At 39.3% G+C, this 26,823-nt stretch overlaps 2 protein-coding genes across 3 annotated transcripts; both read right to left on the minus strand.

Annotated features, from left to right (window-relative positions):
- Positions 1 to 4,228: 4,228 nt before the first annotated feature.
- Positions 4,229 to 8,334, minus strand: LOC104456034 (cyclin-dependent kinase inhibitor 5). The gene is made up of 3 exons (XM_010070745.3): positions 7,569 to 8,334; positions 5,085 to 5,288; positions 4,229 to 4,975 (listed from the first exon to the last, which is right to left on the minus strand). Exons 1-3 carry the CDS (start codon positions 8,141 to 8,143, stop codon positions 4,906 to 4,908), a joined length of 849 nt encoding a protein of 282 aa, XP_010069047.2. The 5' UTR covers positions 8,144 to 8,334; the 3' UTR covers positions 4,229 to 4,905.
- Positions 8,335 to 16,505: 8,171 nt separating this feature from the next.
- Positions 16,506 to 26,258, minus strand: LOC104456036 (transcriptional corepressor LEUNIG_HOMOLOG). 2 transcript variants are annotated; one of them, XM_010070746.3, is made up of 17 exons: positions 25,756 to 26,258; positions 25,534 to 25,631; positions 24,491 to 24,600; positions 24,104 to 24,407; positions 23,949 to 24,003; positions 23,741 to 23,852; positions 23,041 to 23,090; positions 22,682 to 22,954; positions 20,042 to 20,110; positions 19,601 to 19,828; positions 18,953 to 19,094; positions 18,774 to 18,883; positions 18,340 to 18,489; positions 18,091 to 18,246; positions 17,892 to 18,008; positions 17,555 to 17,752; positions 16,506 to 17,109 (listed from the first exon to the last, which is right to left on the minus strand). In XM_010070746.3, the coding sequence occupies exons 4-17, from the start codon at positions 24,343 to 24,345 to the stop codon at positions 16,966 to 16,968; spliced, it is 2,046 nt and encodes a 681-aa protein (XP_010069048.2). In that variant the 5' UTR covers positions 24,346 to 24,407; positions 24,491 to 24,600; positions 25,534 to 25,631; positions 25,756 to 26,258; the 3' UTR covers positions 16,506 to 16,965. The 2 variants fall into 2 exon arrangements, with proteins under 2 accessions (XP_010069048.2, XP_039156353.1); XM_039300419.1 differs by having other exon boundaries at positions 24,104 to 24,378; positions 24,488 to 24,600.
- Positions 26,259 to 26,823: the final 565 nt, after the last annotated feature.

Consider the following 26,823-nt stretch of genomic DNA (forward strand, 5'->3'; position numbering starts at 1 on the left):
CGAAACAAAATTGTAATGAAAAAGATCTTTGAGTGAAAACAATTGAAAACGTCCCATTTATTATTTTCACTCTTTCCACGAGGACCAGGCCAAAATCAGAACATGGTTTTGACAAAAATGAAACTGTAGTTCTCGGTCAGAAAACACGCTCTTCTTTTTTCTTTTTTCTTTTCTAATCAAACACAATAATTTACGAATATACAAAAGTAAAAACTAAAATTATTCTCATTTTCATAGACATATTTTGAGAAATCACGTGTGGTCTATATAGAAAATTAAAGCAGTGACTGATGTTGAATCTGCCTTGATCTTAGCTATTGGGCCTTAATGGAACTTATTACAAAAAACCCATTATCCACTTCAACCAAAGGCGGTTATAGATGCTGTAACAAAAGTTCATAAGAAAATAGCTAGAGAAATTTATGAAGATTGAATTAAGTGTCAAGAAGAAAATCGATCTGCCAATCACAAGAAAAGTGGAAATGGAAGCAGTGTAATTTTGAGTGAATGGATACTCTAACATAGAACAAAAAAATTTGAATCCAATTAATTCAACTTCTAAGACTTCGGAATAATTAGAAAATTACAGAAACGAAACTATTCATTTTGAACAACAAAGTTCGATTTAATCAAGTTTGACAACGGATTTTCTAACAAGCCTTACAAGGAGCTTTAGGAACTTTGAATAGTTGTTTGAATAACGAGTTACATATATGTACTATTAGTGCTAATATTGATATGTTTGGGGTGATGAAAGAAATAACTGATTTGTCCTTGAATAAATCCCAAACTCACCAAATGCCCCAACTAATCACATGTGTCAAATAAGACACAAATCAAAGAATAAATCCTAAACCATCAAATGAGCAGACACAAATCAGATGGCCAAATAAAAAATTGTTTATACTAGATGATATGGAGAATCGAACACGAATGATCCAAATGTTTAACCTCTTTCTAAGATATCCCCCGACAGGTTTACTTGTGTTCTGCTCCAAAAACTTAGAACTAGAGCTTCAGTAGACAAATAATGTTCTGGGCTTTTGTTCAACTTATGTTTAATTGCTTCACACAGCTCCCCCGGAAAAGGATCTCCCTCCTCCGATGACATTTTCTCTCTCCAATCTTTTTTATTTCCCTGGAGAAAATAAAAAAAAAGGAACCTTACATGGACTGCAACACGATGATGTTTTTTTTTTTTTTTTGACAACACGATGATGTTCATCATTAACCTCATGTATCAATGACACATGCAAAGGACACATTTTCCAAGACACAAAATTTCGTAAGAAAATAGCTAAAGAAATCTATAAAGATCAAATTAGGCCTCAAGAAGAAAATCGATTTATCAATAAGAAGAAAAGTGGAAATGGAAGTAGTGCAATTTCGAGTGAATGGATACTCCAAGATAAAACAAGAAAAGTTGAATCTGATTAATTCAACTTATAAGACCTTGGAACAATTAGAAAATTACAAAAACAAAACCATTCATTAGAGTGAGTTAATCAAGTCTAACAATAACTTTTCCAGCAAGTCTTATAAGGAGCTTTGGGAACTTGAATAGTTGTTTGAATAACGAGTTACATTTACGTACTATCAGTGCTAATATTAGTATATCTAGGGCAATGAAAGAAATAGTTAATTTGTCCTTGAATAAATTCCAAACTCATCAAATGCCCTAACTAATCACGTGTCAAATAAGATACAAATCAAAGCCTGAGGAGATGGCCAAATAAAAAACCGTTTATACTAGGTGATATAGAGAATCGAAGCTCACACGAATGATCCAATTCTTTAACCTCTTTCTAAGACATCCTCCGAAAGGTTTACTAACGCTCTGCTCCTAAAACTTAGAACTACAGCTTCATTAGACAAATAATGTTCTAAAAATGATGGGCTTTTGTTCATAACTTATGCTTAATTTGCTTCACACAGCTCCCCCGGAAAAGGACCTCCCTCCTCCCATGACATTTTCTCTCTCCAGTCTTTTTTATGTCCTTGGAGAAAGAAACAAAGGAGCATTACATGGACTGCAAAGCGATGATGTTGATCATTAACCTCATGTGTCAATAACACATGCAAAGGACACATTTTCCAGGACCACGCACAGAGAAACTCCAAAAGGCACATGAAGAAACATGTCACTGAGATCTAGTGAGTATTAATTGCTAGGGGCTCACTGAAAGCTACTCTTTCTAGTCCCCCTTGAAAGGCCCAAATTGGAGACAGTGCCTGAGGCTTCCAGGATTGTTCGCAGTTAACATTTTCCTCACAAGCCATCCAAAAAGCTTTTATAAGTACAAAAGAATTTTTCACCAATTCGGGGGGGTCAACGTGTCCACCCCTTCTTCAGCTTCAGGACACCATATGTTTGTGCTTTGTGCAAAGGAAAAAAGTGTAATAATTTTGTTTTTAATCTTTTGGGTGTGTGTCAATTTGGCGGGGCCAATTTCTTTTTCTGAGAGATGTAGGGCAACCATTGTCGTTGAAGGCTATTTAGGTCCTATCCGTGTTCTCTCTGCGGCTTCAGTAACATCGAAAAGGAAAACGAATTGAAAACAGATATCAACACTTGCAGCAATTCAAATAAATTTCTCTTGTCAAGTGATGCAACCCAAGTGAAACAATTGATAGATGTGTTGCAATTTGATGTGTAACAAGCATGAGATTAATGAAAGGGGTCAAACATCATTTTTGGCACAAAGGATAACGATGGTAGGTAAGGCCTTCGGGATTGCGTCAATCACCTCGTGGTTTTGGTGCCAGTAACTTCAGGGTTCAAAGTCAGGCCTATCGAGATGCGGCATCGTGGAAGGCCAATTAAATGACATTTAAATGGATGGAAATTAAAGGTTCAGATTCAACCAACGTTTCTTGCATGGAAAATCATTGCTGGGTGGAGTTTGAATACAAAAAATGTCTGTGGGTGTCATCAGATCTGCTATATGCATTATGTGGTAGAGCAAGTGCCAGTGCCAAGTAAATGGAAAAGACAACACAAGAAGCTCCCACTTTTGCCAGGGTATTGAGCGCATTAATTTCACCAAAACAATACCCTTCATGATATTCCCTGTTTTTTTTTTTTAATCAGACATGAAATTCCCATTTAAGTTGCCCCCAATAAAGCCCCTGAAAAGATATATATAGACACACAAATACATATTCAGTCTCTTCACATTCCACGGAACATATCACTATCTTTTTAATTCTGCAGATTACAGTCAAAATCACACTGAATGCGGGAGGCAGATTACTTTAAAGAGTCTTCCATTGGCCAAAGGCATAATGAGTGCTAATGTTGAAACTTTTGGGCGTCTCTTTCTTCTCTCCTCTTCTCTTTCCTCTCATCAGAGATTTTGAAAAGGAGAGGTTCATTGGAAATTGAAGATTCCTCAGTTTCAGCCAATACTTTTTCTCTTAAGCAACGCCCACATCCACTTCAACAACCACCATTTCCACTTTCTTTTTCTTTTTTCTTTTTCTTTTGCTTTTTATTGCCCAAATTTTCTGACCAGATTTTCCATTGATGCTTGCAGACTCACCTTCCTAGCTAAGCAAGAGAGCAGTCTTCCACTGTCCAGAAGAAAACAAGATGCGTCAACCCTCCTAGCAAAATAATGTAAAAACATAGCCAAAAGAAAGTGACCCCTGATGGCAAAAATCTTTCCGCTAACATCCCTAGTTTGAATCATTTGAAATCTACCATAATTCGCATCTATGGCCACCAAAAAAAGCCAGGGTGAAAGAGCATTTAAAACGTATCAATAAGCCGACGAGTGAAATCGAGGGGTAAAAACAGGGAAGGAGTAAATGCATGGGATCGACATTCATTTAGAGCCTTCACTGATTTGGTTTCACTCACTGCTTTCTATTTTTTTCTGGCCAACGGTTTCGCTTACTGATTGAAGAAGTGAAAACAGACCCTTCTCTACCGGTTTCTTTCCTTGTCTCTTTGCCTCTTTTTTTCCTTTGCTCAAGGGCCCGTGCAAAATTTGCAATTATGATGCAAGAGAAGGTTGCAGAACACACAGTTCGATATACAGACATAATAAGAGAGGAACCAGATTCTCCAACCCCACCACCACCCAATAATGGGTAACCCCACCACCATTCAATTCACCTATCAGCAAAGGAAAACGCCAGCGGTCCCAAAAAAGCCAAAAAATATACACATGTATATATGTGTGTGTGCGCGTACATACACGTCATGCCTATTGTTGCATCTCCATCAAGAACAGCGGGAATCATGTTATAATGTAGGTCATGCACTTATCTCAAAGGAATACATGAAGAGGCCAAAACTCCTAACTGTTGAAGAGCAGAAGATGATGGAACTAAAGACAAGAGAACAGGAAAGAAGGGAGATGGGGAAATATGGGTCATGTTTATTCCAAAGGAGCTTCTTTTAGGGTTCCATCAGTACAAGTATGGACAAACAAAGAGAAAAAAAAAGGGGGGAAGACAGAGATACATTACAAGAGAGAAGAAGAAAAGAGAAAACAAGGAAGAGCAAATTTTGGAGACATCTGTACCATAAGAGAGAGAAACTAGACCTAGTTGACTAAAAAGGTTTTACCCTGAAGCTGACACCTAACAAGCTTCCCACATCCCCTTCCCCTGTCACATGGATGATCTGTTAGCCAAAGGACTTTGGATTTGTTTTTTCTTTTGTCATGAGTCACGCTCACTCATAACCCTCTGTTATGTTACAGATCATTAGTCTACACAAATTTTCGCGTCCTACTTCTTTTCTTTACAAAGTAATAAAGAAGGGGGCGATGGAAAATGGAAATAACGCCACCGCATTCACCGATTAAACTTACTTCCCGCTACCTTTCAAGCCCTAGAGCTAAACAATGGCCTAGAATTCACAGGATGATTACTACTGAAGAGTTGCAGCATCTCCTACGGATCCAACTTCCGCCACTCAAAGCGTCCTGGCAGCGGTTTGTCGTTCACTGGGTCAAAGTTGTATCTGCGGAACACGCAATGAAAGCAGCTTAAAAATGCAACTAAACCTCAGAGAGTAACGGTTAAATCAGAAATACCAAATAAGCAACTGAAAGGGTAAATGTTATTTATACTTCTCAATAAAAATTTTCTGCTGCTCTTCTTCTGCACCAGCAAAGAACTCGTCCATTTCATGTGTCGTCGGGATATGTCTGCCGTCAACGTTATGTATTCTTCGGTTAGTCTCAGTTAAGGTGGTGGGCCTGGTAGTAGAACTAGGCGTTCTCACAGCTTCGGGGTCTCTAATCAAACTACAGGGTGTCGATTCCCTAGTACTCCTGCAAGAAAGATCACTGAGTTAAAATCTAATGTGAAATAACATCAGATCACATATCCGACTTGCTGATACCTTAAAACAGAATTCGACAGTAATAAAATGTTTACAGAGATCAGCACATGGTAAAAATGACCCATTACAAGCACTATTCAGAATTGTTCTTACTTGCTGTCATCTTCCTTCTCTGCTTTTTCTAAGCACAATTTCCTTTACTTAAATAAATTTCAAGCACCTATGGCAAAAAAGTAAATAATGTACCATTCCAACACCCTTCTCTGATGCCTCAATCATGCAGAGGACAGCCGGCAGGGACATATATGAATATTGTCGGACCCTACCAATCATGCATCCAATAATAACCACAACACAGAGGGGGGATGTATTTTCAATACATTCCATTCCACAAGACAGAACCACTTTCACCAAACTAATCCGGATATGAAAACAGGAAAGGTCAAGCAGTTAAAGAAGCAAGAGGCGAACCCCCAATTATTTGTTGCCAGTACAACGAACAAATGGGCAAAAGAGTTATATCAATATCCAACTTAACAGTCTCTCAGCTTGAAGACTGGAGCTGATTCAAGTTCAACAAAATAATTTCATTTTAGTGATAGACAGCCATTCACTTATTCCAAAAAAGCCAATGCACAGTCATTAAAAAGGTTCTCCTGCACCATTGTAGGCCTAACCAGGTATAAAATGTGTTTCTATATCAACTTCACCGTCCATGAAGGAGGTACGAAGTCAGTTTACTCAATCAGAGTGCTTCTAGTAGAAACAAATGCATTAATTCACAAACAGGGCTATGCAATTACTAACTCCATAACATAAGAATTAAGCTCTGACCCAAATTTCTTTAACAAATGATATATATTGTGATAATCAGCATTAACTAATAAACATGATATCCCGTGTTAAAGAAGTCTGACATCAACTAAAGGACTCATGAACAATGGCACAAGAACACTCATGGTGATACAAAGGCTTTGTCCATATATCACGTAAAGGTCAGTACGACAAAAAGCGCACAGATAAAGACTATATCAGTGATGCCCCTGTAAAACTTTTTCAGAAAAGTTACAAACTACAAACCAGGAAAAAACTTTACACCTAAAGTATAATTTCCAAAAGAACATAAAAGGATTCCACTTAAAACAATCTATACTTCTCTTTCCTTTTTCCTCCACAATTACAACACACTAACACATTCAAAAACCTGACAATCAACAACTGCATATCTTCTCATTATCCCTATCAATCTTCTTTCCAATTGTTATTTGTGACAGCAGCGCCATTTCGAAATATAAGTTTTTCACTTAGTTAAAACTTCCAAAAAGAGAAGACTACCTACGATGAATATATACTCAGGGTATGTGAAATTGGAAAAGAAAGTTCCCCAATCTTTAAATCCTTCTCTATCCTTCCCTAAGCATACTGAGGAGACCACTAGGAAGAACCTTCGCCAATAACCTTAAGTTCATTTCCTTCATTCTATCAGAACGGATGGCAAAATAAAACACATAAGACTTGTTTGGTGCAAGGAAAAAATAGTACTCTGACTCAACACCATCCTCGTCTGTTTGTGGGTCTTGTATTTCACAAATTAATTGATGATCTACCCTCTGGGCATCAACCCCGTCTTCACAGCAAAAATTCCTATGCCCTATCATAAGGTCTGAAAACTTAGAACTTCCCGTTTATTCTGTGCTTTCTTTTTCTTTTCTTTTTTTCAGCTTAGCAAAGAGAGGAGGATGGTATCCAGATACTGATCCTCAAGAGCAAACATGACTTCATCTCACCTAGAATTTTATAATTCTAAACTACTTAACAAACACATATATCTAAGGATTTAATCAAATTGTTAGAATTTAAGATCCCCCAACAAGGTGACTCCAAAAATTCCACGGAAAAAAAGAGAGGCAGAACAAAAGAGAAAGAATTGAAAAAATAAAATAAAAACTGGAAGTTGAAGAAAGCACCAAAAGAAGGCCTTTAGAAGTTACAGGTCTTTCCCTGCATCAAAATTAATTATCAATCATATGAATTGTGCAAAAAAGTTGTGTACTACCCTTTGCCCTAAACTTTGTCAGTAACTAAAAAATCTTCTTTTTCATCAATCAAACCGCCCTACCAATCCCTTTTCCCCATCTACCAAACAGAGAATCATAATCCAGACCAAAACAAAAAAAAAAAATTGTGATGCGGGAAAAAAAAATGAAAGAAGACAAATTTGCAGGACCAAAATTGAGAGAGAGAGAGAGAGAGAGAGAGAGACTCTCGCCTTTCTCTGCCTTCAAATTCCAAAACGTTATCGCCGAAAGAAGCCTCTCCAACCCCCAAATCGGCATTACTGCTGCACTCGTTATCGTTCTCCGCCGCATTCCCCTCATCCTTGGCCTCCTCGCCGCCGCCCTTGCTCTTGTCGCCGCCGCCGCCCTCGCTGTTGCTCAAGAACGACCCGACCGACTCCATCGACCCGACTCTCAACCGCGAGCGCGCCCTAGGGTTAGGGCTCGACGCCCGGCTGGGGCTCTTGGCCGAGGGACCGACGACCTTCCTCTGCCGCTTCGAGTAGTGGCTCGGTCGCACGAGGATCGGCGGCTTCGGGAGCCGCCGGCTGCGGAGCTGGAGGTAGGAGCCGGAGCAGCTGGCCGCCGCGGCGGGCGGCGGCGGCGGCGGCGGCGGGGGCGGAGGAGGCTGGGCGGTCGCGGTGGCGGTGGCGGTGGCGGGGGGAGATTTCTGGAGGCGCTGGGAGGCGAGGGTTTTGGCGCGGGTGCGGACGCCGAGGGAGGACTGGGTGGCCTCCATGACGGCGAGCTCGCCGGCCGCCTTGGCCTTGCGGATGTACTTCCCCATGCCCTCTGCCCCTCTCTCTCTCTCTATCTCTCTATCTCTATATCCGCCTGCAACAGCAGCTAGCACGAATCGCTCATGTGAGGGAGGGAGGGAGGAGAGAGAAAGAGGAGGGAGATGGAGATGGAGATGGAGGAGTTGGTTTGATTTGCAGTTGAAGGTTTTTAGAGAGAGAGAGAGAGAGAAGGGTGAAATGGAGGAGAGAGGAGTGTTAAAAAGTAGGGTTGGGTTGGGGCTGGGGGAGCGCTGTACTTCGATTTTCTCGCGATATTTTGCCCCCCGAATATTCCGTGTCCTCTCCCATATTATTCTTTATAAACTTACCTTCTATAATTAAAATTTACAGTCATTTGGGTACTATTGTAACTTATTTTTATTATATATATATATATATATATATATTTTGGATTTCTTCCTAATCGATTTTTATTTCTAACTAGCCGGATTCTTTTTCCCTTTGCTAATCAAGCTTGAACATGACAACTGACGAGGATCCCATTTTTTGAATCAAGTGAATTGATTCGATACGAATATCAGGTCGAGTTTACGTCACGCAATTACTAAAAGAAATGACTCGGTTTCACACTAGTAATAGAATGTATTCGAACATTTTGGTGGTTATATATCCATCTTTTCGGGGCTCGAGTCGTCGGTTAATGAATGCGAGATGTGACAAATCTTGTGACGCTTGTCCAACAAGTATTTATAAAAAGGGCATTTGGTCTCGAACATCTAGAGATCATGAGAGGAAAGAGGGTCACTGTTCCAAATAGGGTTGGTAATCGAAATGGTAACGATTAATCCTCCATGTACATAACATTTTCATTCTAGCCAACAAAGTCATGTGGGCTGGAGCATAAATGTGTTATGTAACCATGAAAGGGTGTGACCGTTGATAATAGCGACACAAAGCCTAACGAGATTTCATTATATCTTCCTTAAAGGAAACGGGAGTTGATCTTTAAAAGAAAGATTTATTTGAAATGGAACATTTTGAACCTCAAAGTTCCAAATGATTCTTCTTACTGTTGAGAGAAAATATTTAGGATTTTAATTTATCAGAGGCATGTAATTCCTAATATTGACGGCCCGGAATTGAGCATATCACCTAGTGACAAGTATGTATAATTTGTTTAAATAAGCATTTCAATGTCCAATTTACAATTCCTTCAAAGCAACTTGGCAAGGAAAAACGAAGACCAATGGTCAACATTTAAAAGGCACAAGATTTGTTTATAACTGAGGGTGTGGTTACTAGTTATTTCATGAAAATGAATGATTTGAAAAATATTTTTCTAAAATCAATTGCTTATAACGCTTATGAAAATGAATGAACAAAAAATAATTGAAAAATTGTCAAAATATTTATAACTAAATTATGAAAAATACAAGTATGAGAATGTTTGGCTTATGAAAATGAATGAACAAAAATAATTTTTTGAAAAATCGTTTTCAAAATGGAAAAAAAAATTTTTAATTAAATTTAGTTAAAATATTAAAAAATAATAATTTTAAAATTAAATCTAGTCAAAATATTAAAAAATAATTAAAAATTTTAAAAAAATTTTAAAAAAATTAATTAAGTTGGGGAGAGTCGCCGGGCCTTTACCATACAAGTATGAGAATGTTTGGACAATTTTCCTTTTTTAAAAATATTTTGACTAAATTTAATTTAATTAATTTTTTTTTAAAATTACCACGTCGTGCAAAACGTTTTGGGCGCTTCGCCATTGGAAAAATGCCACTTTGCAGGACTATGAATTTAAGTTTAGCTGGCATAAGTGTCTTTTTTGGCCAAAGTTATAGCACTTGAAGCGTTCTTTTGCCAACGCAGACTATGACTTTCGAATGAGGCACTCCTAAGTGCATCAAATTCATGTGATCCTAGTGGATTCTAGCTCTTAGATCCCGAGGGTCTCATATGGGAACCAATAATATGAAAATTTCAAATATATTAAACTCAAATGAACCCAAATCATTTAGAAAATTTTCCTCTCAAGAGCCATGTCGAATATCTTATACGAATGAAACTTTAACTTACTATCGTACTTTGATGAAGCCATCCTTTATAAATAAAATAAAATAAAAAAACCCTCAACTTTAAATCCAATCTCAATCTACCTTAAACTTTTTCTCTCATAAAAACCGTGAAAATTCCAATTAAGGGTCTTTTCTCAAATAAGGGTTTGAAATGGATATTGTTTCAAATAAAACCTAAAGTGGTTAAATAATATCAAATAAGAGCATGGAATGGAACTTGTTTTAAATAAGGATCTACAATGGTCATATTAATTTCAATAAATGGCCTAACATTTCAAATTGAAGGACATTTTTGTCTTTTAATTCATTTATTTATTCATTTATTTCTTTTTTCTTTTTCCCCTTTTTCCTCCGTGGTCATGGCGGAGGTCGTTAGACTTAGGTGAGAGTCACCCTCGTTGGTGTTGGCAAGGGCGCTCGTCGCTAGATTCGGCGAAGGCAACCCTTGCCTTCACGGGTAGCCCCTACCAATGTCAAGCGAGGGTGCTTTTTGCCTAATTTGGCAAGGGTCGCCTTGCCTGATGCAAGTAACCTTTGTCGACCATCAACAACAATGGCTAGGGGAGGGAAGAGGAAAAAAAAAAAAAAAGGAAAAAAATAAAAATTTTATATGATAACAATTTTTTGATGAAAATGCCCTTCTTCGATGACTAGAATAGTCACGGGCCAAGCCAAATGCCCTTATTTGAAATTATTTGGTCACTTCAAACCTTTATTTAAAACGATTTGGCCACTTCATACACTTATATGAAAAAAAAGTCCACTTTTGACTTTAATTTTAGAAAATGAAGACAATTCAAACCTTGTCTAAAATTTCTCTAATCAACTTAGAGATGAAAAAGCTCCCAAGTGTGAGGTGGTCGAGCACCCTGAGTGAAGGCTCTTGACCTTGAGAGAAGTAAGACTCTTAATCACAAGATGTTGAAAACCAAATACAAAATTGAACATTCCCATGGCAAGATAGAAGGAAAACTTTCATAAGAGTAAGAGCCATTGAAAAATGCTGACCCCAAGTACTCTACTTTCTACCAAAATTTAAGAGCGAAGAAGATGTGGTTTGAGCCGATGTTGACGTTTATCTCCAAAGCATGCCTTATTTGATCTAAAATTTGAGGAAAATCTAGAGCAATAAAGGAGTGTTAATAGAGACAAATAAAGGACTTAAGTACAAGTTGGTGGTTTTTTATAAGATAAGAAAAGTTTACGATAGAATTTGAACTAAACTAAAAGTTGGTCGTTTTTTTAAGATAAAAAAAAAGGTTTAGTGTAAAATTGAGACTAAATTAAAAGTTAGTCAAAAATGGGAGATGCAAAAAAAAAATTATGATAGATTGGGATTGAATTTAAGTTGAGAGATTTTTAGGATATTAAACCTATGTTTTTAAAGGATGTTTCCTTTCGAAATTATTTTCCATTTTATTAACAAAAATGAAAGATATGCAAGACTATAAAATATTCGGTAAACCTTATCAATCTATATAAGATGCAAACTCAAACAATGTTTCCTTAATCCCGCCTCTCCTCGAGACTTTCCAATCAAATTTACTGGATTTTATTTTTTATTTTATTTTATTTTTTTTTTAAATTGTAAGAAAAAGGGTCACCGAAATAAAATTATTTTTCACCAAGCGGTGCTGACTTTATTTTGTGGCATGGTCACCCATTACCAAGGTTTGGGACAATTTCATCTTTGAACAAATGAAAAAAACGTCACGTTTATGTATTCTTACCTTTATATATAAAAAAAAAAAAAAACATCACGTGAAAATGAAAACCTCAGGGTAACATCTTGGAAAAAAAGAAATCAAAGTAATATTTCAAAATAAGATTTCTTAATATTTGTCCGCGCCCAATGCTCCGGTCCTTCCCTCCCTCCCGAGATTGCTGACGCCATGTCTATTTCACGCTTTTTCCAATTTCTCGCGATACGATAAGACGAAGAAGAAGAAAGAAGAAGAAAAGCGACGACGACGGCGAGAAAATCGAGCGAACTGCGACGGCTTGAGGACATTGGATTCCTTTTCTAGTGGCCAGGTGGAAAGTGCTCTTCTTTTTTTCCAGAATTTTTTTCTAAATTAAAAATACATTTTTGAATTTTCATTTCTTTTCTCTCTCTACAGATAAGATTTGTAGCGACCCCCACGCGCGCTCCGTGTGGGGTTGCGGCCCACGCGCTCCCGTGATGTAGACGAGCATCTTATGCCAATTGTCGGATACATGCAACGAGAAAAAGAGAAAAAGGAGAAAAATAAGAAATAGAGAAATTATCCCATTGGCCGAGAGATTCCCCACTATGAATTTTTTTTTCTTTATTGTTAATATTCTTTATAATTAAATTAATTGGATAATCTGATGTGAATTTTTCTTCTGCGTTACTGCCGAAAAGAAAAAGGGAAAAAGAAGGAAACTGATGCATGAGAGAGCGTGTGGCCAATGCCAAAAGGGCCTTTTGTCTACCATTTAGGCTGTGTACCCCACCTTTTAAAAAATATCATTTTTTTTTAAATTAGTGAATGCTGATTTGATTAATTATCTTAATCACCTTCAATCTGGAATATATTGAACTGTGATTGATTTTTCTGCAGCGGACGCTAAGCGATGTGTGACGGACCAAATAGAATAAGCGATGGTCGCTTTGGATTTCTTTAGCTGATAAGTTTTGGGCATCCTTATGAGAGCATTCAATGGGAAAATGTTCGATTTTTAAAACATCCACTATGCATTAAAAAATGGTTAGATTTCATTATTTGATTGCTCGACAAGGAGTGTCCCTCGAAAGGATATTTTCTGAAAAATTCATAAAATGATACTGATAGCATTCAATTAGTTTGCAATGTATATCTCACTCGATGGGGCCAAGCTTATGACATTATGGTGATATAAAGTTGCTAAGGAGGCTGTGGGCAATCTAGAGAAATTTTAATTAATGTTCATTTTTAATGGGGATACACTCTAGTGCCTTAAAGAATGATAGTTTTTGGTTTGAAACTAGCAAAGCTCATTGACATCTTGAACGGAGCTAAATTCCATCTGATTATGGCTTGGGAAGTTGGAATAATTGTCACAGCAATGTCAGCTTGTTTCTGACCATACCCACTGGCTAAATCAATTTTTTTCCCCTTCTCTTGGACTATATGTGCAGATATACAATGCCGGGGTATAACAATAGAATAATAGATAAATGCAAAAAGATATAATGATTTGACAAGCTCCAACTTGTCTGATCATTCAATATAATAGAGTCAATTTCTAGGTACAAAACTGTATGTTTTCATTCCAATGCCCACGGTTCATAATGTCATCTAACTGTTGGAAATTCAGAGAATATACTAAATAGTGCTCAAGCTTGGTGGCTCTTTTATTATCAATTCATCAGATTTCTTTCCTTACCATCATCATTGGGGCCTTTCACCTAGCGGACCCTCAGCACTCAAGCAGCATCTTTTTCTTGCTCTCTGAGTACTGTTAATGCCACTAAATGTACATGAATTTCTAGGACATAAATGATGTAAATCTTTTGGCTTTTCCCATGTATCTTCCCTCGTCTGGAATCTGCTCTCAAGTCTCAAAGCCACTGGTTCAGCTCGAAAGCAATGATGGTTTGACTTTTGTTGCTCAGGAACGGACTTCTAGCCCATCATTACTCAAGATTCATACTTCTGCACAGCCCCTTTACTCAATTTGATTGACCCTTTGGCCTCCCTCTACCATTATCGAGACGGTTGCCGCATTAATTTGGTCAGTGCATTTAGTGGTATTTCATTTGTTGTGAGTGGCTGTATGCACTTATTAAGCAAATGTTGCATCTTTTAATATATTATCTGTCCTTGTGCTATGCACTCATGAAAGTTTTTTTTCTTGTCAATTCTACCCTACTCTTATTTTAATACCCACTCTTACATTTTTTGTTTCATCTCATTGTATAACGTAGGAGTCGAAACACACACCTATACTAAATCGTTCTCACCACAACCTCTCATGAGAATGTAGAGATTCAAATCTTTCATCTCTTTCTTCTCATGTGGGAAGGTTTCTCAGTGATTAAGACTATGAAAGTTGAGTTGCTCTAAATTAAGCATACTACCCTTGTCACCGAGATCAAAGAAGACAATTTTCTAAGTTCTAACCTATGAAATTGTTTAAGTGATAAACATAACCGTCTCCCTTTGACTCAAGATAAGCCAAACATACTTTCTTGAGATCAGACCATGAATATACGAGAAAGAGTATAACTTTTGAGACTCCGCAAATACCATGACTTTCATACAATGCTCACTTATACAAATTTGCGAAATAAAAAGACTTAAAAAGCAACCATATTTAGGCCATTGGTATCTAAGTACCTGAATATGGGTTTTTGTGTGTATATGCCAATCAATTGATTGTGTTTTTGGGGTGACAAGGCACAGCGGCAAAGCACATTTTTAGTTCTCCAAGTTTTATCCTCTCTACACTTTAAGTCCCTCAATTTTTCAGTTTATGCAGTCAATTCATTCCATCGATCACTATTAGAGACAAACTCAAATTATTGAGGTGACATAAAATGTGCATGTGATACTAAATAAGTGCACCATCAACTAACGCTATACAAAGAAAGCCAAGAGAGGAGAGAAAAGAGAGGCGTCACGGCCTCTTGTAACCACCAGTGCGCCCCCAGCAAGAGCCAAGCCTGCCCTACCTGTGGTTGCGGGGCCGTGATGCTCCCTATCACCGATATCTCTCTCTCTCTCTCTCTCTCTCTCTCTCTCTCGCTTATCTCAGAATGTTTTTGCTTTGGGTATATCTAGACTCGAGAAACACTTAAGAGTGTGAACATTCGAACAATTCTAATGGAGATGTAATTTGACGTTATTTTCGAACGCTTATATAGTTTTTACATTGAGGAGAGTACTCGTCTAGGCATAACTTAATTTAACAAACAATAACTGCCTCATGAAAAATGTAAGGCACAATCGAATGGTTAGGCAGATGAATTAACATGGGATTATTTGCAGCTAGTTGTCAGAGGAACATACACTTTGTCTCGCGCACCTAAATCGCATACATATTTGTTTTTAATTATTAAACCAATCTTGCGGGTTTAAAATTGATTTGAATGGGGAGATCTACAGATTTTTCTAGGGTCATGGCCTGCATAAATAAATTTACATGGGCACTTGATGCATCATATGCGCCATCAAGAAAAAAGTCAAGTTCAAGATAACACAGGCCATGCATATCCGCAAATTTGGTCTCCACATCTTGTGCATTGAACAAAATTTCAAAGAGAAAGTGACACGACAATAGTGATACCTAATTTATGGCGCAAAGAAAGATAGTATTAACACCTAATTTGATAATAAATATTTATGTTCAATGCGACAAACCTGGACGCGAAAAAGTGGGAATAAGAGGAAGATTTGAAAGTGCCGGCCGTTTGAGATTTTCTTAAGCACAACCCTTTTCTTTCCTCTTTCTATGTCGACAATGATGTGAGCTTTTTTCTGGGAAAGCAAAGACACGAGAGAGAGCCATGCAACTTCGATTCGCTTTCAGCTTTGTCAGAGAATTTTGCAGTGAGAGAAGCCTCAAGGTCCTGTAAACATCAAAGGCCTCTCCCACGAAAAGAAAAATACTCTTGAATATTCCTTACTTCTGGAACTTTCGTTTTCTCAAAAACTTTTCCCTTGCCAAGATCCTCCTTCCAAAGAAGGGGCTGGCAGTCGTACGTGGGTGCTCCTTTTTGCAATTGCATACACGTTCTTTTTTTTTTTTTTTTACCACTGTTTAATGTTTGATTTATCGTGAATCTTTAGTTGTTTAATTTAGTAAAGGACGACAGCAAAGCTGAGGAAAAACAGAGGCAGTGTCAACCTGAGGTCACCCGACATTCCATCTTCCACTGCTTTCCTTTCCATCCATCATTTTCAAATGTGCAGTGGAAATTTCATATCAGTACCCGCCTTTGTCAAAACATGTAAGAGTTAGCAGTTGTAGCAGTTGTCCCTATTAAATGTCTTGCAATATGAGGAGAGCTCTCGATCTTTTCCTTTTCTTCTCCTCCTCCTTCCAATTCTTTCCTCTGCCACCACCTCCGTCACCGCAATTGTCATCTCCACCATCGACCTCCTTCATGCTACTGCCAACGTTTCGTTCTCTCTTGCTCTCTCATTTGGGAAGACATTTGAAATCCTTGCAAGACCTCCGTGCTCGAGACAGAAAGATAAAACGATCAAGTTTTTGACGACTCCTTGTATCCAAGAAAACAATCAACAGTGTAATCTCAACCCAACGAGTTAGTCCGATGATCAGACATCGACACGCATTTTACTCGACCTCGGAAAGGAAAAAGCCCACAGGATGCTTTGATTCACATATGTCCATCCAAGAACAAACAGAAATGAAAAGAGCGTACAAGCAACTCCATTAACGTCATCAGGACAAAGTAGATAGGCAATTCTGAGACGTTTCAAGGAGACAAAAACAATTTCTCCTAAACTAGCTAAGTCACGCAACTTTTAACCCGACAATCTTGATAGACAAGAAATTATGATTCCGACGATGATAAATCAAGATCTTGGTACATTCCCAAGGGACGATCATAGTGTTACAGATAATAGGGTGGCTCACAATTATGACGAAGCCGAGTGAGATCCTGCTTCAACCTTATTAAATGGATAGATTATGTTGGCGAAGTATGAGTGCCAACCACCAGTGGTTTTTGGCTGCTTTGTGACGCTCCTCAGCTCGACACACGCTCAAATCGAAGGCTTCTAAAAAACAAGAAAAGAAGCAGGAGTGAACTTTCACTTCCAAATCTTGACCGACTTGTCATGACTAGCCGAGGCAATCATCCCTGTCAGCGGTGACTGCGCCAACGCCGAAATAACACACTCATGAGCTGTGACCGTCAGACACTTGTTCTCTACCATGTTCCACAACTCCAATGACTGCAAGGGATAAAGCATACATCAAACAATTCCGAACTAAGGCTGAAAAACTAAAAAGTATTGATAACAGTTACAATTCCCACAAGTCATTCGGTCTAAAGAAATCCATGTGATGTGCAACATCCATGACAGAAAGTTGTAATTCCTTTTCAAAGCCCTTCAAATATGAGTCAGATTCTTACTTAAAGATTTGGCCCAAAAAAGAATCTAAATAGATTATTGTTGAAAAAAGATTTGTAGAACACTTCTAGGGATTTATTTATCCAACCAATTCTTTCTGAAGTATGAATTGGTTCCACAGGATAAGAAATGCACCTAAATGTGATTGAAACGCTCTACAAGCGGAATTGCATTTGAACAGTGAAATAAAAGCTGATTGCATTCTAATAGTGAAATAAAAGCAATCATGTGCAGCACATATACCAACAATAGCACCAATTATCACCTGATAACAGCCAATAACCAAAAGATTGGAATAGGTTGGATGGAACACGCATGAGTGAAACTTGTTTCCACTGGAATTGAGTTCGTGAACACATTCACCAGAGGACAGTCGCCACACCCGAACAGAATCCGGGCAGACAGATGCCAAATAATCTCCATTGGCGTCCCAACTTAGAGAATGTACATCCGACGGGTGCCCCTGGAAATGTAAAGAGTTATCCCACTACAATTAGCAATTCCGGTTAAAATGTCCGCCCCATTCTTGGAACTTATATGTACAACTTCCTTTTAGACAAATTCAGAGCACCCTTTCACTCTAGTGAAATATATATTGGTACCTTCAACAAGTGAGTCTGCCTGTCTGTCTCAAAATCGAAGACAGACACCACATCATTTGCTGCTGCTGCAAGCAACTGCCCTATCCTGGGTTGAAATCTTACCTGTGCAACACCTCCCTGCACATCCAACAATCAAGTACTTCAGAACAGCTGCAATAAGGTCTGAGAATTAAAAAATCAGCTGAGATTTGTTTGTAACCTTGGAGACACGGGTGCACGAGTATTGATTAATACTCCAGAAACGAATCTCACTGTTACTGTCGCAAGAGCAGAAAAGATCATTCTTCTTAGGGTGGAAGTCGAGGGACATCACCTGGGAGGTGTGTCCAGTAAATGACTGTAAGCAATAGGTTGGCTGCAACACCCAAAGATCATAAGCACAATTCATTTTTGACCTATTTAGGGTGAAAGATGTTAGACAAGAAATGAAATAAGGTAGAGACTATACTTGCGCCGCATCCCAAACCCGAATGGTTGTATCAAAAGAAGATGTTGCCAATTGTGTCGAGTTTGGTCTGAAACGCACATCAGTGATTATGTAAGTATGTTCTTCTGGAGTGCTCTCAGTTTGAAAAGTCTCCACATTCCAGAGGATAACCTATTGATGTCACACAGAAAAGTATCTAACATCATCATATTGTTTATAATCAACATAACCATCTGACATTATGAACTAGACAAATTTTCAGTACTTTGCACAACCCTCAAACACTAGTGCAGACCTCAAGTGCAGAAATTTTCACGCGGCACAAAGCTTAAACACCAAGAGCTCAAGGGAAGCACAATGTACAAACATTTGAATAACAATTATGATCCATTTACATTCGTCGGCTAGAAGCAAATTATGCTCAGTATCAATCTGTTTCCCAGGATAGTACTTGCCTTCTTGTCATGACCAGCACTTGCCAAGTACTTCCCATCCGAAGAAAAATGACAGCAGACAACTTTGCTATTGCTCTTGCGTATGGAACTAACTTCACTGAAGGAAAACTCTGAAAAGGAAAAATAGGGTCAGCTATCAACCTCTGACTGCAAATAGAAGGAAGAAGTCGGTCAATTACCTTTTGAAGAATCTGCAGCATGTTCAGCGGTGTTCTGCTTTAGCTTTCCAAACATGTCTCTTCCATCACCAGCATCATGTGAGAGAAAAGATTCTACATTATCATCTAAAGAGCCAACATCCCCAAAATGATCTATGTCATCCTGCAATCCAGATGGAATGGTAAACAAGGTATGTGCCAATGACTCATAAGAACTATGAGTTATCTAAAGGTGTTTCCACACAAAATGCAGGTGTAACAATAAATGCAGACCACTGGCTTGTAGAGATACATGTGCTGCAGGCAGAAAAAAATGCAAAAGATCATTGTTCTATGAGACCGGGCACTCCTGGTGACATTCTTGCATGGATATTTCAAACATTTAAATAGGAATCCAGGCAGATTTTTGATTCCTGAAATGACCACTTATGCTAGCATTCCAGCGTCACCACTCCAAGAAAATAGACTAGCAGAGAACACCTATATAACTAAACAACTGGTTGGCACACTATAATTAGTATGATTACTAAGGTGCATATTTATACAGTCAGTGACTTGTTAAATGTAAAATCAAGCAATTGAGGACAATAATGACATTGCCAGTGATGATAAGAAAGGACAAGCAACTAATTTCTTGGCCACAAGGATCACATGAGTTAAGATAAATACCAGCTGGTTTGCAGAAGATGTAAGACCGGCCAATCCATTTGAACCATACATCATCAAACCTTTCGACATACTACCAGCTTGTTGCACATTGCTTGCCATGGAAACTCCATCGCCAGGTGTATGAGTTGAAGGAGTAGATGGTTGGGAGTTGGGGGCTCCAACTGTAGTTCCTGTGCCTGTACTGTTAGCAGGTCCAGAAGATGAAAGCCCCTTCCTCTTCCTGTTGTTCTGTTACATCAAAAGAAAAAGTCATCACTTTGCCATTCAGAACAAAGATCCTATCTGAAAGTACTGTCAATATTTTGAATAAAGATTTTTGGTCCAGTGAGTATTACTCAAAAGACATCCTGTAGTTAATTTGAAATTCGCTTTCTAAACATAGCTAAAGGTTTTCTCAATAGGAAAAGACACAAATCATCTCTATAATAGAAGGAGCCAAACCTGTTGCATTTGCTGTGACTGCAAAGGATCCTGCTGTTGCTGAGACGAAGACTGCTGCGGCATATTCATCTGCAAAGTATTGAAATTTGGCTTGGACAAAAAGCTCAAAGTGATGTTGTAAAGTACTTAATGCTGGCGATGCACGTAAACCACTGAGTCAACAAACAGCATAAACTAGCTAATCTTGATGGCCTCCTCACAAGCACTTCTATTATTCTGATCTGAGAAAATGTCCTCAGGCAGAAACAAATTGAAAATGCCCTTTTGAGTAGATGCCTCACACTTCATGCAAAAGGGTCAATCTGGACAAGGGGAAGGCACCTTCTGTCTTGCTGGAAGTTAAAAGAGGAACCTTTTATTTTGGGTTTAATGTAACTGATGGTCCCTATACTTTTACCAGAAGATCCAAATCGTTCTCTAGTCATACATTTTCTCTTGCCAGTCCATTTTGCTGACATGGACCCTGGATTACACTTGTTGTATAATGGTTTGCTCAAAATTGTTATGTAGCGCCAAATAGGCGCCACATCAAGCAATATAAGACCTTATAGAAGAAAAAAGTAAAACTGTGAGAGAGGGAGAGAGGGAGGGAGGGAGGGAGACAATCACGGGTGCCATGGCCACAACCTCAAGTTCTAAGCTACAGCGGCCATGGCAATTCAAGCTCAAGCTCATGGCTGCCATGGCCAAATTGAAGCTAACCATATGTGACGTCCCTGGATTAACTTAGAGGTTACCCATCTCGGTAGTACTCTAGCCTGAGTATGTTTAACTTTGGAGTTCTAAAGCAAAGCTTCTTACATCAAAATGCACTTCCCTGAGTTAATTCCATTTTTCACATACACATTCCAAGCACGCTCTCCCCTTATTTGGTGTGCAATTTAGTTCACTCTTTATCCCTTTCGCCATCCTAGAAGCCTACCGCTTCTTACCAGCAACCACTCCCCACACTTGTTGGACTTGGACTAGGTCGTTACAGGCCCAACAACTTCCACATGATTTGTCACTGAATCACACCCCTACGAGAGGAGTCCCACTCCAATACTATATAGTGACATTTCTGGATTGACTCATGAAGATATTGTCCATTTTGGTCCATCCCATACCAAGCCTCACCATTTTATCCTTTAGCGTACATGCAAACAATTTCCCTAGAGGTTAAGAGGTTACTTATCTTGATAGTGCTCTAGCCTAAGCAACCTTAACTTCAGAGTTCCAAAGTAGTGCTTACCATTACATCATAAGGAGCCTCCATGAGTTAATTCCATTTTTCACACACACACATTCCTAGGATGTTTTCCCCCCATATGGTGTGCAATTCAGTTCCTTCTTGCCCCTTCGCCATCCTATAAGCTAGCTAGGAGCTGCTTCTTGTCATGAGACGTTTGGCCCCAGCCTGCTCCTTCCCTTCATCTGATTGAGTTGTTCCACTATATCTCGACCTCTTGGCAATAGCCGCTGATTTGAACTTGCAATGGCCATGGCTACTCGCACTTCGAGCTCGTGCTAGTGATCGTGCTCAAGGTTCCCAACCATTGACATGAGATTTGGGGCTCATGGCCATGGATGCTTGAGCTTCAAGCTTGCTATGGCCATGGCCACTCGAACGCCATATCTCAAGTTCCTGGACATGGCCATTTGAGCTCAAGTTGAACTCATGACCATGGCTGCTGATCTTGAGCTTGTGACTATTGTGGCCTCTTGAACTCGAACTCTGGTTTGTAGCTGCCATGGCCACTCCAGTTCAAGTCTCCTGGTCATGGCCGTGTCTTGAGTGCACAAAAACATGTCCAGGCTTCTCATTCAAGAGGCTTAGGTTCAAAGACCTTAATTTGTTGATTTGGGTGATGGTGTCCCCGTGACATCACCTCTACTTGCTCACTCAAGGACACAAAATAAAGTAGCAATTGGGCATGAATTTTCGTGGTAACTTTTAGTGGGCTTATGGCTATGGAGGCTTTACTTGGCTTTGTCGAAATGAGATAGAAGAGTACAAAGCATAAGGAAAGAAGCTGAAAGGAAAATTACACTAGAGAGAGAGAGAGAGAGAGAGAGAGAGAGAGTCATGTCAACTTTGGTTTGAACAACAAAAGGAAAATTAAGACAAAATTTTCCCCTTGGGTTTGAAAAAAGAAAGAAAATCCACAACGTCAAATATTTAATGGCATTTAACTCCACTTTAACAAATTCCATCACTCAACCGATATAGGGATGACACGAGACACTTTCTGAAAAGTAGAGCCATGCTTTTGAACAAAACAAAAGTGGAGTAAAGATTTTAAATTTCGGGCAAAAATGCACAGACCATTGATGACATTAACCCTTCTCTTTTCAATGTAATTGATGGAAGCAAAATAGATACTCATAAAATCATGGTTTTTCCATTTTTCTGGTAACAAAATCTTATTTCACAGGAATGTCAACAATTGAAGCATAGTGATAGCATGATGACTTCTCCATTTTTCCTTTTAGTCACAAAATTTATCTCTTAGAACCATACGATAAGGTTTCAGGGTCATTCTGGCAAATAGATCAACACAGAAACCAATAACCTTTCAGCAACAAAATCAAAACTAGAAAGTGCCTGGTATATGTACAACTATAGTAGATCTTCACCAATGCATTAAAAACTGAAATTACCTTTGATGAAGTAGATTGCATTGGAGAGCCGACAGATCCATCATTTGCAACCACCTGGCCTTCTTTTGCATTTAAAGTACCCCTGGGTAGTCCTCTAAAGACTCGAGGATCCATGTCACCAAAGATAGGTGAGTTATTGATGTTTCCATGCGACTGAACTTGAGCTAAAAGCTGCTGCTGCTGTTGATGTGGCAACAGCTGAAACTGAGTTGCACTCTGTAAAAATGGTTTTTGGACCTGTGCACCCAAGCCTGGTCGAATCTGCTCAATACCCTGAAAAGAGATTGGCCGGCAAAATTTTAAGACAACACAATATGAATGCACGAACTTTCACCAGATAAGCAATGTACTCAACTCACCGTCAAAGGCCATCCTTTCAGTGGTAAATCGCCTGCTCCAGGGTTTAATCCTTAACAAGACAAAAGATTTTTTTCTTTTTAAGATAGTAACAGAACACACAATGTAATCCAGAAGTGACCTTTGCTTAAAAGTTAGGTTCCTCCAATTAGTTATTGCAGAAAACAGCCTAACTAAATGGACGAGTTTCACACTAAGTTATTGTTCTTATATGTTTAACTTGCTAAATGCTAAATTGATCCTTGGTTCCAAGTAGATGGCAAATGAGGTTTGAATCTTTCGACTAGGGAACACCAAATGGCATAAGCCTTGCAACTTATTAATGATCTAATAGGAGTCGATTGAATCCATTGCAATAAGACCAACTAGATCAAGATAAAAAACTCCATCTTCTTTATTTCTCTAAGTAGAAAACTATTTCGGCATTTCTAACCTCAATGGGGAGCTCAATAGAAGCAGTTTTTTTTTTTTTCTTTTTCCTTTTTACAGATATATTGCACATTCTTAGCTCATGAACCAAGTCCATAAATTTGATAACCATCCAGTGTCTCATAACTTAATTGTGGTTTTAGAGAAAGACATGTGAAATGGTAAGCTGAGGGCAATTTATGGGACAATTAGAAGGCTGAAGAAGGGAAAAAGCTTTGTATCCATTCAGCTCGATTGAAGTGTGGACCTCTATCAATGAAGAACTTAATTTACCTGCATTCCCAATTCCAGGTCTTGGCTGCATGACTCCCTGGCTGTACATTGAAGAAGGGTTCATAGGCAACGACCTCGGAGTTCCAGTTATGTTAACCTCACCTTTGATGTCCTACATGCCATGAGCAGATGAAAATTAAATGAAGAAAATAAGGGCTGGAAAGTTATAGGATTAGGTAATGCAGCTATGAACTGTCTGTTCTCTTGCCTGGATTTGTTGCAGTGCTGCCGTTACGCTCCCAGAATTTCCTTGGACCAATTGACTGTGACAGGAAGATCAAGCTATTAGTTGCTATGTCCACAAGAGAATAAGACTATCAAGAAAATGTGTGTCATTAGATGGAATTGACATGCAAAATTTACCCAGGATGACTTGATGTTGACTTTAGGAGGGCCAACCTAGCATCAAGAAGTGGTTGGGAAACCTGGGAATCCATCGGATTAGACAGTTTTAAGCGCTCCTCGTACATTTTTGCTGCTAGTGCACTGGCGGTAGGTTGCCCTAACATTCCTTCAGAGTTGACGGCGTTTGCAGGACCAAGTGAAGTCTGAGCAGAGTCTCTTCTTTGCAGCTGAGCTTGACGCATAAGATGCAATTGTTGCATCTGCAGTTGCTGTTGCTGCTGCTGCTGCTGCTGCTCTGCTCTCTTGCTTTACCTTGTTGTGCCTATAAAATCACACAGATCATACAATAAAGGAAAATAGCCTTCCAGGTAACATTAGATGAAGTCCCAACAAATATGAAGCCACCTCAATATATGCTGCAGCAGCTTCAGAATGTTTCTCATTAGTCCTTGCAATAAATATATCCCAAAAGACTGACCACCACTCAAAAAGAAATCCCCCAGGAGCATCAATCGCTGCATGTACAGAAAACAAATTATTCCAAAATTGCTCGAATGGAGAATTGACCAGGATGCTCAACTCGAATGAACAGTAACGACACCAATTCAACTAATAGATACAAATTCTATCAACTGATTCACCAAGACTAAACATGAGGATTGTGAATTAGCCAGCATAATTCACAGGTCATAATTCTTTTCACAAGCTCAAAATACAGTCCTTGGGAGAAAAAAAGTGCAACTTTGACAGAATGGGCTCTTAGCCATCTATCAGAAAAGATAAAAGGTGAGGTTCATTGAGTTGGTCGCATTAAATTCAGGTGAATGGACTGCGACTCAACTGTTCTAGTTCCAATGTTTGTCTATGCATTATGAGGAAAAAATTTAATTTGAAAATATCTGATCCTTTAAATCATGGAGTGAAACTCTGCATCAGGATTGGAATTCTTTTTGTACGCCCGTGAAGTAAATCCCCCATCCAACTTCATCCCACGACAACTTATTCCTATTACTATGAAATTCAGTAGTTAATGGGGGTTACCGTTATCCTTTTTGTAGTGACGAATATTGACCGATAAATTTCTGCTGACTAAACACTCAAGTAAACATTTAGCTTAAATGAAGGATTTGCTTAAGCGAGACTGCATTCAGTTTACTCATTGGAAAAATCAAACATGTTTAAATAACAGTGAGCGATTCTGGACCACACCAAACGTGGAAACCATCATGAAGTCCTGAGAATAACTTGCAATCCGACGACATTTGAGTTCCCTTTCGAGTTACCCAACCGTGCACCTAAGCACGGCCTCAGGCTCAAGTCCTACTTCATTTAGGCTCAGATTATGACTATCTAAAAGCAGAACAGGGTTCAGCATTGCTAAATTAAAAATAAAATTAAAAAAAAAAAAAAAAAAAAACCAAACTTTGGCATCATAAATTCTGTCTTACCAACGGGATCCGGCGACACCTTCCCTTCAGTCATGAATGACTTCGCCGTGTTGTGCAGCTTCTTCTTCATCAAGTAGTCATAGATGTAAACGTCGAGCCTGCACAAACCACACAGCCCGAGAACAACAACAACAAAAAAAGAAAAACGGAAACTCCTTAAGCCACACAATTCTCAGCCAAAACAAAACCAGGAAAATCCCAAGGCGAATGCAGCAAACGCACATCTTATCCGCCTCCCAGTTGCTCTGATTCTGCGCCATTGCACCTCCCCGGACGGCCGAAGAACCAGCTCAACCTCCAAAAAAACCGGCCGACCGAACAGTCTCAGCGCGCGCGGGGCGAGGGGCGAGGAGCAGAGCAGTCTCAGCGCATGCAATGCGGCGATCGGCCACGGCCCGAACCGGAATTGCGATTCACCATCGCGAATTCCCCATCCCGCCAGCGCCGCGCCCCGAATCCGAGCTCCCCTCCGGCCCCGTACCGAGACCTAAAGAACCCCGCGGCGGTCGCCGATCCCGATCCCCCCCACCGCTCGACAACAAGACCGGCAGAAACCTCGGCGATCGATCCGAATTCGGAGACGATTTCCAGCGCGTAATCGCGCGATCAGCAGCGGCGCATTATCGCTCGCCGTTCTTCGGGATTCTGGAAAATTCTGCTGAGGATTTTTGTGAGAAGAGTGAGAGAGCTTCACTTCCGTCGGGAAGAGGAGAAGGCCAGGCTTTCCTTTTTTTTTCCGATTTTTATAAGGGGGCCGGAGGCTCGGACGCGGAGGCTCGGATCCGGAGCGAGAGGTTCGGCCTGGGGGTTCGGCGGAGACTCGGGAGACTTGGATTGGCTCGGGTGTTTTGACGGAGAGGGAAGGAGGGAGGAGCGCCGTTGGATCGTCCGACGTGGAAGGATGAGCGGGAAGGCAGAAGGGGCGAAACGTGAAACCGTCTTGGGTAGGGGAAAAGCCATGTGCTGTAATACACCGGGCAAAATGACGTAAATGGCCCTGAAAACGTTGGTCCAGCGTAATGATACCGTTTTTGGACTTTTAATTTATTTAATATTATTCATCACTAAACTTTTATATTTATTTAATAGGACCGCCGAATTATTGGTAAATATCCAATTTCATCCTTAAACTAAGTGAAAATGACATGAAAGAATTGACAACATTAAACATTTATCAATAATTAGATTATATAGAATAAATTAAAGTTTCAAAAATGATATTACGTGTTAGATTGAAGTTCAAGGATCATACTGCATAATTTGAAAATTTAAGAATGAGGTTATATATTA

Source organism: Eucalyptus grandis, chromosome 8 (assembly GCF_016545825.1).
Source record: "Eucalyptus grandis isolate ANBG69807.140 chromosome 8, ASM1654582v1, whole genome shotgun sequence".
Classification (NCBI taxonomy): Eukaryota; Viridiplantae; Streptophyta; class Magnoliopsida; order Myrtales; family Myrtaceae; genus Eucalyptus; species Eucalyptus grandis.